The 16,146-nt window shown below is 57.4% G+C and overlaps 2 protein-coding genes across 4 annotated transcripts; both read left to right on the top strand.

The window, feature by feature from the left end:
- Positions 1–15,932, top strand: KCNJ4 (potassium inwardly rectifying channel subfamily J member 4). Of its 3 annotated transcripts, none has more exons than XM_052790593.1 (3): positions 1–418; positions 12,167–12,341; positions 13,581–15,932. In XM_052790593.1, the coding sequence occupies exons 2-3, from the start codon at positions 12,304–12,306 to the stop codon at positions 14,908–14,910; spliced, it is 1,368 nt and encodes a 455-aa protein (XP_052646553.1). In that variant the 5' UTR covers positions 1–418; positions 12,167–12,303; the 3' UTR covers positions 14,911–15,932. The 3 variants fall into 3 exon arrangements, with proteins under 3 accessions (XP_052646553.1, XP_052646554.1, XP_052646552.1); XM_052790594.1 differs by lacking the exon at positions 1–418 and adding an exon at positions 3,707–3,755; XM_052790592.1 differs by lacking the exon at positions 1–418 and adding an exon at positions 9,816–11,586.
- LOC128143408 (endosome-associated-trafficking regulator 1-like) lies at positions 7,623–9,806 on the top strand. Its single transcript, XM_052790595.1, has one exon. It carries the CDS (start codon positions 8,570–8,572, stop codon positions 9,683–9,685), a length of 1,116 nt encoding a protein of 371 aa, XP_052646555.1. The 5' UTR covers positions 7,623–8,569; the 3' UTR covers positions 9,686–9,806.
- Positions 15,933–16,146: the final 214 nt, after the last annotated feature.

The raw sequence follows: 16,146 nt of genomic DNA, 5'->3' as shown, positions 1-16,146 counted from the left end.
GGACTAGAGCAGGGGGGCAGTGAGGGGTACGGGTGAATAATGCCAGGGAAGGAGGGAGCCAGGCAGGAGGGGGAGACCTGAACCAGTCGGCGAGCCACGAAGGCACATCAGTGCTCTGTGGGATGGACGTTCCCAGGAGTGAAAAATTCTGAGGAGAGGCAGAGGCAGGAGGAGAGCGCTGGCGTGGGCAGGGCAGAGTTAGGAGAGGAGCGGGTCGTGGTGAAGAAGTAGCTCCTTGGGTCGGGGAGGGGGGGGAAACCCCAAGCCAGAGGCGAGTGAGGGCTGCGGAGAGACCTCCCTGATTCCTCCGGTCCGGCTGAGACATTTCATGGTGAGATGGAGAAACCGGCCGCTTTCCCCTTCCTCTGATGTTGGCTCGGCACGGCTGGAGCAGGCGGCAGCCCTCGGCAGGACCCGGGTAAGAGGCGGTGCTGGGGCACGCTGCTCCCTTCACCGGCATGAGACTGGGAAGGGCTGGGTTTTTTTTATTTTCCTTCGGAAAATAATGCATTGTTTCATCTGCGCTCGCTCAGAGGAACAGCTATAAATATAACTTAGGGAGAGATGCGTGGCTTCATGTGAGTGTGCCAGCATAAAGTTGCTGGTGTGTATGGCGTATGCACATACGGCTACTGGGGCAGCTGCCGGCCGAGGGGCAGGGGTGGCTACCTGCCTGTAAATCTCCCCAACTTCCCTCTCTGCCCCTCGCCGCCCTGACTTTGGTCGCTTTGCAGGTAACTTCTTCATTTTTTTGGCTCCCTGTGTTTCCTTAGCACCTTCTCGCCCAGGGCTGGGTCCCGCTTACCTTTTGTTTCTCCTGCTCTATGCGGGTGATGGTCTCGGCCAGTTCCCGGAGAAGAACGGAGCTGGAGACCCGTTCTGCAAGTACTAGGGCACAACCGGGGCTGAAGCAGCCATGCTGGCTCTCCCGCTGCCTGTGGAGCTTTTCGGGCTCCAGATCTGCCCCCCTCTCCCTTGCCTTCCAGCTCTTCTAGTCCCAGCATGGCTGATCCTGCTGGTGGTGGTCCAACATCCCCCAGATAGACATGGTGCAAAGGGTCTTCTGGCTACTGGGCTTGGGTGAAGGAGCTCAGGAGGAAGGCATGAGCAAAATGCCTTTGCTCCCTGTTGGCAAGGCCGGCATCCCCGCCGAGGCGGGAGTGGACGAGCAGGTTTGCATGGTGCAGGCAGGTCATCCCTGGTGCCACCTTCAGCCCCCGATGCCCTCCCTCCTGGGCAAATCACCTGGAGACCACCAAATCCCTCTGCCAAGAGCCTGGAGTCTCCTGTCCCCACCACCCAGCCCCGGCTCCATCCGTGGCAAAGCAAACGGCAGCTCTGGGGCCTCTCCCTTCTCCCCTTCCTCCCTTTGGGGAGGGATGCTGCGAAGGGCAGACAGTGACAGCGCACGCGGGGGACGCATGGCGGAGGTGACATGGCTCCAAGACTACCCTCAACCCCCGCTTTGTGCCCTCCTCGGCTTCTTGGGAGGAGGCGTCCGCAGGGAGTGGGAGGTGTGGAGGGGGACCCGGGGTTTGGGGGTCACCCGCAGCCCAGGAGGGGATGGCGGGGTATGCGGAGAGCACATCTTGCTGAAGACGTGGGGACGTGCCCCCTCTCTGTTCGCCATCCAAAGTGCTGGCCAGAGATGCCCGAGTCACCCTGGCATGTGGCCACCCCTGTTTGTAGCCACTGACAATAATAATAATAAGTACGGGGGGAATATGTGCCTTAGGAGGGAAACGTGAGCCTGGTGGGGACAGGGTGGGGAAGGGGAGGGATGGCAAGGATGGCCATGGACAGGATGAGCTGGAGAGGGCTGATCCGGAGGGAAGCGGGGCTCCGTCCCTCTCCTCCACCTTTCTCCTCTTCCATCTCTCCCTCTCCTTGGGTGCCAAGACCAAGTACCACAATGTGCGGCGCTGGCGGGGGGCTGGCAGCGGTCCTTGCCCCTTGCAGCCCCCCACTATGGTTTGCAAGGAAAGCGAGGATGTGGCCGGGGAAGGATGGAGTTACCTGGCAGGATGGGTCCCCGCTGGCCCCTCTGGCTGCTTGGCCACCCCCAGCTCGGCCACCGGCCACCACCCTGGGAGCGGCTGCGTTTTTGGGGTGGTATCACCGTCGGGAGGGTGCCAGCAAAGGGCAGGAGGACACACTGATGGATACCTGCGCCCGCCACGCGCTGACATCAGCGCAGACGCAGAGTGGAGCAGTTAATGGCAATCTGCCCTCAGCAAGTTCCCACTGTCCTGTCTCGTTATTGCGCTGGGTTGGCTTCACCCGACAGCGCGGCCGGGGATCAATAGATGGATGCTCGTGTCTTAGCGATCAATCCCTTACTCATGCGCGCGGCTCCCCAGCCTCCCGCTGGCGCTCGTTTTTCTGTGAATGGTAAGGACCGAGCGAAGCCGTCTGCGCTTGCCTTGCAGCGCTGTGAAACCGTGTCGGGATAAATTCGTGTTCCTCGACGGCGCTGCTCCTGTGCCCCTCACCAGGGCAGAGTGGCCTCATATGGAGCCCCCGGAGGCACCGGCACTGGTTTTCCTATCCAAACAAGGTGGCTTTACTGGGGATGGTTGGTCTTGAAGCCCCTCCTTGGGAGAGATGCTGATCCTCCAGCAGTGGGGGGCTCGGGATGGGCAGGGGCTGCCTTTGAGCTGGTTCTTGCCTTTAGACCTCTCAGGCTTGTTCTCCAGCAGTGACGGTGGTGCCGTGGCCCAGGCAGACGAGGGATGGGAGCCGGCTGCAGGGCAACCCTGTCCCGACTGCCCCAGAGACCCACGTACCTCCATGCCCATCCTCTCGGGAGCCTGGTGGCAAGCAGCTTGCCCGCAGGGCCAGTTTCGGCATTCACCCACAAGTGCCTTTGGGGAGGAGATGCCACCTGGGCTCAGGTGAAGATCTCTCCCTGGAGATGAAGGAGGGGAGGATGGAGGACGAGGTACCCCACGCCGCCGGCCGGGGACTCCTGCCAGCGCTCTGCCGGCGCCTGCGCCAGCCCCTGCCACCATGGCGGCGGGCCTGCCCCTCGCAATCTGGACGGCTGTTTTATTTCTATGGCAACATTTCTCCCGAAACACTTCAGAGGGAGCTTGGTGCTGTGCGAAAACAAGGGAGGCAGCATCCCCCCCCACTCTGTCCCCCTGCGAAAGGCTTGGAGAAAAGACCCCGACACCTCTCCTGCCTCCCTCCTCACCTCCCTCCCCAGTGATCAGCACCAGCGCTGGTGCAGCGAGCTGCCGGCCTCGTCCCGTCTGCGTCTCTGCCGCCTGTTCTCCCTTCCCCTGCCTTCATCTTTGCTTTCCCCTCTCCTCTCGCCCTTCTCCCTTTCTGTGCCAGGCCACAGCGTTTGCCGGCAGCCGGCTTAGGATCCCGCGCAGAGGGGGCCAGCCGCAAAGAGACTTATAGAAAGAGGACATCAAAAGCGACTCTGCTCTAGAGGGGGGTAAAGCAGCCCCTATAGCCCCATGAGAGCTGTATAGATTGGCCCCACCAGCAGCACGGTGAGCGCGGGGGGCTGAAGGGCACCGGGGATCCCAGAAGTTGGGCAGGCAGGCGCTTCATCCCTCCGAAAAGCTCGATGGCGTTACGAAGAGGCGGTGCCTGCCACAGGACTAGACCCAGCGTCCCCAAAAGTCCTCTCCTCCCCTGTCTCCCGTCGTTCCCACCACCAAGAAAGCGCCTTGTGCCTGCGGGGGGGGGGACAACCAGGCAGAAGTTGCGGGCAGCCCCCAGTGCCAGCGAGCCAGAGGCAGGTGAGCAGGCAGGGTGCCAGCAGGAGCGAGCATCGCAGCCCGGAGGAGCAGGGGTATTCGGCAACCCGTAATGATGGCGGGGCGGTGGGGGGGGGATATCGCAGGCATAGCAGCGTGCAAACGTTCCGCCGTGTCCCACTTTGCGCCCTTTTCGCCCTGGAGCAAGGGGGCAGGGGAAGGAGAGGGAGATGGTCCTCCGTACCGCCGGTGTCAGGCAGCACTTAGGCTTGATGTCTTTCAGGTGCATTTGGTTAACTGGACCAAGCAAGTCAGCAGACTTGTAGTGAAATAGTCGATCCGCTCTTGGCGGGAGTGTGGTTTTGCAGCTTACTTGGGATGCTCCCTCAGCTCTGTTTCTGGTGCCTAGCAGGCATGACTGAAAGGGGAGAAGCTGGGACCCCCCCCTCAGAAGGCTGGTGGGCTCCACTGGGCTCCGTGTTAGAGTAGCGACAAGGGTTTTGGGCGAAAATTTTTTTCTCCCTATGGCTGGTGGGTTAGCACTGAGCAACCAGGCCGGGCTGGGAACTCAGCCCTTGTGCAGCAGCCAGGTGCGGAGCAGCAGCTGCAGCCTCTCTCGGTCGGGGGCTTGGCGCAGAGCAGGCTTTGCCCTGGGTATTGCTTGCCCTTCGCTGCCGTCGCTGCTGTTATCATCGTTCGTAACCCATTTGCAGGCGCCTGCCTTGCTGGGTGCTCTGCAGAAGCACCGGCAGATCGTCCCTGACCTGTCAGGAGCGCAACCACAGCGGGCAGGCAGATGACGTGAGCCACCCTTGCCCCGTTTTTGCTGTGCACCAATAACGAACCTTGTCCCTGACTAGCCAAAAGCCATCAAGAAGCCCCGCATGGGCGGCCAGCCTGGCCAGGCTGGCACGGGCTCAGGAGGGGCTCTGTGCTGGGGAGATGCCAAGGTGCAGGGACGCTGCTGGGGACGGTATTTTGGCAAGGCTCCCGCAGGGCAGGATGCTCAGCGAGGGGAGCTCCTGGGGTTGGGTGGGTTAGGGGAGATGCTTTTTTTTGCTGGTGCAGTCGTACTGGGAAGCTGGAGGAAGCGACCTGAGCCGCGCTGCAGCCGCACGGGACATGGGGACCTCGGGGACACCCCAGCGCCTTCGGTTTTTCAGCTCTTGCGGGTTTTGCATGAACCCTTCGGGGTCTAGTCCACCATTTTGGCAGGACGGCTGCCGGGGCGTACATCAGCCCCAGCGCTTCTTCGGGAGCAGGTGGGATGCAGTCTGCACCCTGGCTGCCACAAAAGCCTGGCTCCTTTTTGGCCACGAACACCACCCAGGGAAGGCGAGGGACATTCTGAGCATTTAATTTTCCCTGTGATGCCAGCCACAAAGAACAACACCCACCTACCTCACGCGACAAGAAAAAGTGGGGACTTCTCCCCAGCAGCATCCTCTCCTTATGCTCCTGCTCAGCTACCCCCCAGCCCCTGCCTCTTGTCCCCCCAGCCCCATTTTGGCCAGAGAAGAGCGGGTGAGTGCCTGTGCCAGTCCCACCAGACCCACCGTGGGGTACCCCCGTCTCGGCTGGGATCCCGGGGAGCGGGCGGCCGCTCTTGCAGTGCCATTGCCCAGACGGTGCGACCAGAGCAGGGATCAGGAGGATGGTGTGGGAGCAGGCAGGAGGTGATGCTGTCACCTTTCCATGCCTCTTCCCAACTTTGTCATCCTGGGGACCTTCGTGTGGATCCCATTTTTATCTGTTTTTTCTCCCTCTCTCTCTTTCTCTTCTTCTCTTTTCGCTTTCTTCTCTCCCCCTCCCGTCAGTATGTGGGCTGATCACTGCTCAAACTTTTAATTCAGATGGTAATTGGAATAATAATACGGGCAGAATCCTTCTGGCTCCGTTGCTGCAGCTGGCTTCAGGGAGCTATGAATAGCTCTGAGTCACACACTGAGATGGTTTAACTTCAAATCATTTTGTTTTGTTTTCATATTACCCATCCCCAGGCTCCAGAGCTTCACAGGGGGGAAAAAAATCCCCCCTTCTCACTCCACCCCAAAATATAAACTGGGCAGAGGCACATTAATAAAATCCTCTTTTGGAGAGAGAAACTGGTCAGCGGATCATGCCTTGCGGGGCAGATGGGGACTGTTGGCACTTACTCGATCTATTTATAATTATTGAACGAAAAGGCAGAAGTGTGTATATAAAAATGGTATAGAGTTGATTACAGCTTCCTCCCCTCACCTTCCATATGTCACTTGCCTTTTTAATATGGTAAAACTCTCTCGCACGGTGACTTGTGCCTTCATGTTCGTACAGCGCCTAGCACCCAGCCCCTCCGGCATGGAGGAGCGAGAGCTCGGCCACTGCCTCTTGTGGAAAGACAGCCCCACAGCACTGAGCTGCCCTATGAACCCCAGGAATATTTGTGAGGAAGAGGAGAAGAGAGGGAGTTACAAAGAGGATGGAGAGGACAAACCGAATGCCGTGGGTCTGCAAGGCTCTGCAAAAAGCCAGAGGGGTCCCCTCTCTGCTGCGGGTGTTTCCACCCTGAGTCCCCAAGAGGCGAGAAGACGTCTGCCGTCTTGTCACCGTGCCCGAGCTGGCAGGATGGGTCTGTGGATGCTGATCTCAAAACCAGACGGTGCTACGCAGCCGGTAAGAGGAATAAAGGCACGAAGCACAGCGCAACCAGCGGCTGCGGTATTGACCACAGACAGGAGGGAAGCATTTGCCAGACGGCTCCAGATAAAGCAAAGACTAAGAGTGTAAAAATACCCTGGGATTTTTCCATCGTCGTCGTTCACGGTGTACATCCCAGAGCACCAGATATGGTTGTTATAAAAAGAGAAGTGGGGGAGTGCTTCAGTGTGGACTTTTCTGTTCTGTTTCATGAGACTTTTCCACTGCAAATTTAAGGAAGGATTGACAATATATGATCCGCTCTGGCAGGGGCTGGAGAAAGCCTGGGACGTGCGAGGCACTGCACCGCGTACCGGGGAGGGAGCGATGGAGGCATTGCATCAGCTCCACACGCCCTGACGTTATTAGCCCGCAGATGCCTCGGAAAGCGACAGCAGCAGCTCGGGGTCAGAGCAGTGCCGGGGTGGCGGCGTGGGCTGGTGCAATGGCTTGTGCTGCCGGAGCGCGGTGTCACCCGGCAAGGCGGGGATGACTGCGGCACGGCGGCGGTGTCTCCGGCATCGCTCAATCCAGGGTGCGGGAGGGGAAAAGTGGTTGGGAAGGAGGGAAGGGCAGCCCAGGCTGCAGGGCTGGAGGCAGCTCTTGACCCCCGGAGACCCACCTGGCTGGCAGCTTCAACGCTGCAAGACAGCGGCCATGATGCCCGCGCTGCAGAGGGTTCCCAAAGTGCCGGAGGGCTTCCTCAGGCCATGAAACACGTGGGTGTTCGTGTATGCCAGGGACAAGGCAGCAGAGGGATGGAGAGGCATCTCTCCGGACCACAGTCTCCTGCCTAGTGTCTCCCAGGGTGCCGCATGCTGCACCCACCAGCATGGTGTCGTCCCACTCCCCAGGTAGTCGCTGCTGACCCCCCCAGCTTCCCCTCCACATGCAGGTCCCAGGAGGCAGAGCAAGGTCCAGGAAAGATCCTTGGGCATGCTCTGGGATTCACATCTCTATCCTCAGCCCGGCTTTCCTCCCCCTCGTCTGTGTGACAGCCAGCTGCTCGTTTGGGATGTGTCACCCCCTTTTGCTGGAGGCATCTCTGAGCGTTTCCCCCTTCATCCCAGTTGTGTTTCAGGTTTCCAAGGAGCAACGGGAGCATTTCACAGCCGTTTGAACTGAGTTTGTGTACGGGTTCGGGCTCCTGGTATGGCCCCTGGCCTTGCTGAGCCACTAGCATTCATTTTGGAGGCAGGGATGTCAGTGGTGGCCTTGGGCCACCAGCTGCTGAGGAGGGACAGTGGCTACATCACCTCCCAGCGCGGCATCTCTGGAGGGGCTAATGTGAACGCCGGCCCAACGCGATGGCAGTCCCCAGCCCAGGGCTTCTCGCCTGCCTGTCTGTCTTTCCCATGGCGGCACCGTGCGCTGTGGGGGTGTGTTGGGGTGGAAGTGGTAAGTGGGTTTATTTTCGTTCGTCTCCTGGCTCGTGCTGCTCTGAGTTTGTGGCGCCCGGTATTACTAACGCTTTCCTGCGCCAGCTGGCAGCAGGGGATGAATCAGATCGGCAGCACCGCGGCGCGGACCCCTCGCCGGCTGGCTGGCTCGGGGCGATGCCTCTGGCCAAAGCGCTGGTGATGGCTCCTGCCTCTGCCCAGGGTGAGCCCCGGCACCAAAATGCCAGCGGCTTGATCTTGCCGCTGGAGATGTCTCTGTAGCCTGTGGGGCAGGGTTGTCCCCTCTGCCCCACACTGCCTGCCCAGGGCTGGCTGGTCCCTGTCCCCCCCCCCGCATGCTGGAGGTCTCAGGTGGCTTCATGAGCTCCTCTCTGCCCACCAGCAGCATCCCTGACCTGGGGTCGGCTCTGCAGCCGTGAGGGTCCAGCTTATCCTCCTGCTGCCAAAAAAGCACTTTTGCGGTTGATCAGTTCTTCTCCCCCTCTGGTCATGACCTCACAGCAGGCAGCGAAGTCACACGATGACATCACAGACCTTGGTGATTCCTGGTTTCCCCACAGCAAAGACACAGAGGTGCCTGGTTCTCCTCTCTGCTCCCTCCTGAACACCCTGGTGATCTACATGGTGGGATTTCGGTGACTGCCTCTTCCCCCAAAAGCGTTGCCGAGGCTGCAGAAGTTGGCACACTGCTTGTCAGTGTCACCTGCCTGGGTGACCCCAGCTCCAGGAGCTTAATTTGGATTCTCCTGCTCGCTGCAGCCCAAAGCGTCCTGAAAAATGTCATGGCTGCTTGGGACCTCTGGGACAATGGAGAGGGTCTGCCCAGAATCTGAAGGCTTGGAAGATGATGATGACGATGATGACAACGATGACGAATTCAGATACCCCTGCCACTCCGCACGTCCTCCACTCCAGTGCAAGAGCTATGACAGCTCAGGTGGCAGTCAGGTGGAGGATCTGGGAGAACCCATCCCATTTTCCCTAAATCCCAGGCACTCTTATGTGGTGAAAGACGAAGGAGTGAAAAATAGAATATATGCCAAGACATTGGCCAAGCATGCACTGGAGCTTGAGGAGGACGCTCAGGAGTTTCAGGAACCATTTTACAAAGACACAGAAATGCCTGGCAGCTTGTCTGAAGATGAGGACCACAGCTGGACCCATCACCTTCCTGTGCATCAAAGGTCGCATGTTCTCCGAACGGCCAGCATGGCACCATGTGGCTCCTATGGCTCTTTCCAGGGTAGCGTGGGCAAGCACTTGGGGATGGATGTCTTTGGCCCGTGGGCCCATGCCAGTGACCCCTATCTGGGGTACCCAGAGCGCACCAGGGGAGCAGACCCCCACACGCTGCACGAGGAGGCCATCAGGGACAGGGAGTTCCCGTCCCTGCAGCTGACCCATGACATGCTCAAGGAGGAGAACGCCATGCTCAGGAGGGTGGTCAGGAGCATGCAGAGCTCCTTGGAGAGCCAGGCGTGCACAGTGCAGAGGCTGGAGAGGCAGTTGAAGGTCAGCCTGGCCAAAGAGAGGGAAGCCCAAGAGCTACAGTCCTTTGTCCAGCGCACCGAGTGGAGTCTCCACGTAATGACCCAGCGGGCTCTGGAGGCAGAAAGCAACGTGGAGAAGCTGAAGCAGGAGATCTTTATTCTCCAGGGAGTGCTGGAGAGCTCCAAGGTGGAGAACGAAAACCTGAGAGCAGGCCAAACGACCGACCTTGGGGCGGTGAAGCACATCATAGACTTCGCCTTGCAGAGCCTCCACAAGATAATAACGGGCACAAACTGGTCCATCAGACAGCTCACCTCTGGGGCAGAGTCGCTGCATGTTGTTGCTGAGGTCCTTAAATCTACCGGCAAAATTTCCGAAGTTGAAGCAGAAAAAGAGCTATGAATTCAATTCTGTGTGGGTCCTACGGATGAGTGTATGGGCCGAGACCATGGGTCTCCCACTACAGCCTATACTAAAACCATTTGCTCTCACGTGCTTGAATGTGTGTGTTATTCTTCATGGAAATACTTTTCTTGTGATTAAGTACAAATTGCAGGTAGTGATGTGGTTTTAGCCACTGATGCTCTGTTGTGGCACTGCAGAGCCAGCAGCAAATGTTTCCCAGGCTCTGAGCTACAAGGTCCAGCTGTGGTGGGCTCTGCGCAACAGGCTGTGCCACAGCTCCAGCTGACTTGAGCTCCCGTGTGGGAGCCAGGAGGAAGCACAGCAGCACGGGATGCAGTGCTCTTAAACAACGTGCCCATCTCTTCCCATAGCCAAAATCGGAGACGAGCAATTCATCAGCTTCCTTTGTCCCTTCTCGATGAGGTGGGAAGGTAAGGAGCAGAGATCTGCTGCTGCACGTGGTTTCAGTGAGTAGAAGCTCTTTAGGTCATCCTTCCTCTTCTTTTGGAGCTGGCCACCGCCTGGGCCAGAAATCCAAAGTCTCTAGAAATCGTGCACCTCTTCCTGGAGCTGGGGAAAGGTGGTGGTCAGAAACCTTGAGGAAGTTGTGAAGTATCCCTATGTGCGAGCTGTGGCGGTGCCTTTCCACCGGTATCAGTGTCAGTGCTGGCTAAGGATGAGCTTGGCTTATCCAGGCTGGCTAAGGAAGGCGCCGGTTGGAAAGGATGCTCTTCCTCTCCTGGCTGGAGCTGGCATAGAGGGGTATACCTAAACTGCCTGCCTTTGTCACCTCCTAAAGACCCGTGGGACCCTGCAGTCCAAACTCACCGTGTGATCACTGAAGATACTTCTTAGCTTTACCCTAGCAGGACCATCTGTGGGCATGAAGTGACCTTTCTTCATCACCTGGTCATCCCTCAACATTTCCGATTAATTTAGATTACTGGCCCCAGTTTCTGCTGTAGGTTTACTCAGCTGCACAACAAAATCTCCTGTAGCTTGCCAAACCAACCCTCCTTAAAGACTTGGATGCTGTAGGGCGATGAGGGGGTGGGTGCTGGCAGAGTTCAGCGCCAAAGTGCTTTTTCCTGACAGGAATTTTTGGGAAGCTGTTCAGTTTTACCTCTATATGGTGAGTTGTGGACTACAAGGTTGCTGTCTTCTCCTTGTCCCATAATATCCTTGGTCTCGACAACCATGTTTGTGTTGCCATAAAGCTTAATCTGCCTCAGTAACCTTGGTCTCTGGAGGAGAGATTGCTGATTAATCTTCACCACAGATATGACAACGGCAGTGCTTGCACATCAGAGGTGATGTCTGGAGCTCCTTACTTGCTGCTTTCTAGTCTGTGCTCCTAACTGGGGAAAGCTGGTGGTCACCCTTAGCCACACGAAGCTCCATTCTGCAACACCGATGATGAGACAAGGATGGTTCTCACCAGCTTTTCCATCCCAGACAGCATCACTTGCTGTTCCTTTCTCCTGTCTGTTCGTGACCACTTGCAAGCAGCAATAAACCTTGGATTTGACCCCAAAATCCTTGGATTTGTCCCAGATATGGTGACCACTGGTTGCTCATCGGTGAGGCTGGGAGGAAGCGAGCTGGCTGGCTCTGTCTGCGTCCTGCGCTCTGCACTGGCTGCTGTAATCCAAAGGTTACAGTGCAGGATTAGCATGGGTGTACAAAGCCCCTCCTAATCTGTGAGTCATTACCCCCTTCACTGCATTTCATTTCCCAGCAGCTCTGGGCAGGCGGGATAGGTTGGCTCTTGAGGCTTCACTTTCCCCCTTCTTCAGTTTGGGGAGGACCGGGTCAGGACGTAACGTCTGCTGGACATCCTCCCCAGGGCTCTGCTGCTGAGCCGCTCCTTGGATGCTGTACACAGGGCACGTCGCAAGGTCTGTTTGCTCTAACCGGCTTCTCCTCGGCTACCCCTAAGCCCTTCCTTTCCATCAGTTCTCCTTTTTGGCTCTACCCATCGCTTTTCTTCTCCTCTTTGAAATGGGGGGATGTTCTGCACCCCCTGGAATTCAATCCCCACTGGGTGAGGCTGGGCTGACGGGGATCCCTGAGGGCTGCCGTGCATGTCCGTGCTTCGTTAGTCCTTGTGTGTGAGGTATTTAGCCTGGCTGAGCTCTCGTCCTAGTGTAATCTATGATATTAATATAATGGCTCAGAGCAAGGGCCCTGCAAGCTGCTCAACCATTGTGCCCTTGATCTGGAGAGTGGTGACCGGCCGGCTCTGCACCTCTCCTGGCAGTAGATGCTGGGGAGCACAGGGACTGCGGGCCATGAAACCCAGCCTGCGTCCATCAGCCCCTCACCTGCCCGAGCCAGGCTGCAGCGTGATGCCCCATGGACACCTCCAGACCCCTCCTGAGCAAAAGGCTGGGAGCCCTGCATCCCCAGCTCTCGGACTGGGACGGGTGCTGTCAAGGGGAGGCTCTGACTGGGTTTTGCTTTGTCCTTCTCTGCAAGGTGCGTGCCCAGGAGCAATTGCCATGGCAGCGCGAGTCCCAGCTCGCCAGAGGTGAAACCCGGAGCCTCCCGGTCCCATGTGAGTGCTGCTGCATGAGATCCTGTGTCCTGCCAGCTCCCGCGGCCCCCGACACCTGATGATACAGCGAGCCATGGGCAGCGTCCGAGTCAACCGGTGAGTAACCCTCCTCGCAAGGACCGCTGCCGTCCCGGGTGACCTGGTCCTCCTCATCTGGCCCCTCAGACCCTACCTTCAGCCTGCCTTTCGGTATATTCTTCTCAAATCACCTGCCAGGGTCTTTCCTGCTCCAAGGTACGGCTCCTCTCTCCTTCCCCAATCCAAAACATGCCATACGTGGGGGGCAGTGCTTGGAGGAGTACTATGGAGGAGAAGCGAAGCGCTGCATGGTGCTGGACCAGAAATTACAGATGCCAGCAGTGCTGCAGAAGCCCCGTGTCTTCGGGAATCACAACTCCAGCCGCCAGTGCTTCCCTTGCCGTGAGGCGAGGATGGGGGTCACAAAGCCCGTGCTGGAGGGCTCCAGCTGACATGTCAACTCTATGGGGTGGGAGGGAGACACCGCCAGCCTGAGGGGTCCTGGGAGGCTGCGGCTCAGTGGTCACGAGGGCAGAGTGGTCTTGGTGGGTCTGTGCACTTGCTTGATTTCCTCAGTGGTCAGAGCATCTTCTGCCATCACATCTTTAAGGAATATCTGCAACTGTCCCAGCAGCACGTGAGGGGCAGCAGCAGTGCCGCCTGTGACGGAGGGGAGCCGGAGGGGCAAACGCCTCCCAGAAAGTGTGGTGGTGGGGCTTCTGCCGGGGAAACTGCCAGCACTTTGGCTGTTGATCTCCAAATTACACCTTTGGCTTTGGATGCGGGATGCTGGGAGCCACGCACGTTGCTGTGGCAACAGAATTGTCCTGAGTGCAGGAAGTGTATAAACATTGTCACCAACGCACCATGAAATCAGTGAGGAGAGCGGAGCAGAAAATAGAAACTCCCAGCCTTATATAATGTCAGGGCCAAAACGTGGCCAGACTGCGGGTGCTTGCTCCCAGGCTTCCTGGCTGTCCCAGCTGCTGTCAGGTTTCGAAGCCTTGGATCTGTCCTCACCAGAAAGGCTGGAAGGTAGCACAGCACTACAGGCATCTCCTGCTTTGCTGCACTGTCAGGACTTTGCTAGATACAACCTCCTGGCAGCAAGACTCGGCAAATATTGCAGCTGAGCTCCACTGATTTGGTCAGGGTGGCACCACGGTGCAATAACCAGGGAAATGTGCTGTTGTGATATTCAACACCACGGTACTGTAGCCCTGCGAGCCACCCGTGCGTCTCCTGCCCTCGCTGCCTCAGTGGTTGCTGTTATTCTTTACGTATTTCTGCTGGAAATGCCTGTTTCTTCTCTTCCAGGTACAGCATCGTCTCGACCGAAGAGGATGGACACAAGGTCTCTGCGCTGGGCAGCATGAACGGGCACAGCCGGAATGGGAAGGGCCATGCCCCCCGGCGGAAGCACCGCAACCGTTTTGTGAAGAAGAACGGCCAGTGCAATGTCTACTTTGCTAACCTGAGCAACAAATCTCAGCGCTACATGGCCGACATCTTCACCACCTGTGTGGACACGCGCTGGCGGTACATGCTTATGATCTTCTCCGCCGCCTTCCTAGTCTCCTGGCTCTTTTTTGGCTTCCTCTTCTGGTGCATCGCCTTCTTCCACGGTGACCTCAATGCACCAGTGGTGGGAGGTGGTCCCTCTCTCCTCAAGCCCTGCATCATGCACGTGAACAGCTTCCTAGGGGCTTTTCTTTTCTCAGTGGAGACACAGACAACCATCGGGTACGGCTTCCGCTGCGTGACTGAGGAGTGCCCGCTGGCTATCATGGCGGTTGTGGTCCAGTCCATCGTGGGCTGCGTTATTGACTCCTTCATGATTGGCACTATCATGGCCAAGATGGCAAGGCCCAAGAAGCGGGCCCAGACCCTCCTCTTCAGTCACCATGCGGTCATCTCCGTGCGGGATGGCAAACTGTGCCTCATGTGGCGGGTGGGCAACCTGAGGAGGAGCCACATTGTGGAGGCCCATGTCCGAGCCCAGCTCATCAAGCCCTACATGACAGAGGAAGGGGAATACCTCCCCCTGGACCAGCGGGACCTAAATGTGGGCTACGACGTGGGCCTCGATCGTATATTTTTGGTCTCCCCCATTATTATCGTTCATGAGATTGATGAGGAGAGCCCGCTCTACGGGATTGGCAAGGAGGAGCTGGAGACAGAGAACTTTGAGATTGTTGTTATCCTGGAGGGGATGGTGGAAGCCACAGCCATGACCACACAGGCACGAAGCTCTTACCTCGCTAGTGAAATCCTTTGGGGTCATCGTTTTGAACCAGTCGTGTTTGAGGAGAAGAACCACTACAAAGTGGATTATTCGCGTTTTCACAAGACCTACGAGGTAGCCGGCACGCCTTGCTGCTCAGCCCGGGAGCTGCAAGAAAGCAAGATGACTATCCTACCTTCTCCCCCACCTCCCAGTGCCTTCTGCTACGAGAATGAGCTGGCCCTTGTCAGTCAAGATGAAGATGAAGATGATGACGAAGTGGGTGCGGTGTTAGGGGGCAGCACCAAGGAGGAGGGAGGCGTCATCCAGATGATGGATTTTGGAAGCCACCTGGACCTGGAGCGGCTCCAGGCGACTCTGCCCTTAGATACAATCTCATACCGCAGGGAGTCAGCCATCTAACTCCTCCAGCCTCCCCATTCCACACCCGTCGCCCACCATCTGCTCCTCTATTCTGCACCCATACGTAGCTGGATAAGTCCCTTGCCCACCAAAAAATGCCTCCCGTGACTGCCTCAGCCCCTGAGTACATCAAGGCCTGGAGCTGCTCTCATATACTCCCTTTCCCGTCGAGTCATACTGCCTGGAAGAGGAGTGAGGATACACTGCTCTTCCCGTGCGTGCAGCTTGTGCTAGGACCCCTTTCCTGCCCAGAGACAGGAGAGCAGTACGCCTGGTTTCTCATCTCTGGAGAGGCGACAGGAGTCCCTGTCCTCCACGGACAGACCGGCACCCACAGCAGGTATTTCTGCTGCTGAGGCAACAGCAGACTCTGTCCCCTCTCGACGTGCGTAGGGCCCGTGGCTGTCAAGAGTCATGACTAGAAGAGGAGCGATACCTAAGCACTGACCAGATGAGGATGGATGGTAGAGTTTAGGACTCCTGGAGGGAGTGGGGAAGGATCTCAAGGGAGGGGTTTACTTGCATGTTTATTGCTTGTTGCACACGACTCTTTCTTTGTATATAAAACAGAAAGAGAACTGAAATCCATATTCTTCCACTGCAATGCCAAGCTAGGAGACAAGGATGCTCTATGTAGCCTACTCTGCACTCTCCTTGGCTTTTGGCATCTGTCACCTCCAGAAGCAGCTCGGCTCCACGGACTCAGACCCAGTTCTCCCAGTCCTCTTGAAAAACACGTCCTGCTCCTCTCCTGAGACGCCTGGCAGAGGAGGCAGGGCCCTGTGCTTGCACACTCAGACTGCTCCCTGGTACAGCGCGGCCAGGATGACAGACAAATGACCTGACTGGACAGCAGACCCTCGACTTGCTCCTCTCACCTCCTCCGGTCTTCTCCCTGCTGCCATCAGCTGTAAAACTGAATTTGTAACTATTTATTTTTAATAAAGTCCAATATCCCAGGGGGAGGTTTGGAAGCAAAGGTGAGACCCCAAGGCTGCAGCCTGGTATAGAGACTGATGAGAGTTGTTAGTGCTGGTGTTTGCTGTTTGTCTGGTGTTCGTGTCTGGAAGCTCCATCAAGAGGGCTCCCTTGTTCTGGGCCTCTCTGGTAAAGACCGACAATAAGAGGCTCAGAGAATTTGCTTGGGGAGAAGATCATACAAAATGTATGTATGGAGGGAAGCATTTGCACTAAAATTACCAGTAGGATGGGTCAAACAATCCTACTTGCTTTGGA

This window comes from Harpia harpyja, chromosome 6 (assembly GCF_026419915.1).
Source record: "Harpia harpyja isolate bHarHar1 chromosome 6, bHarHar1 primary haplotype, whole genome shotgun sequence".
Lineage (NCBI taxonomy): Eukaryota > Metazoa > Chordata > Aves > Accipitriformes > Accipitridae > Harpia > Harpia harpyja.
This window is presented reverse-complemented; position numbering and strand designations above follow the sequence as displayed.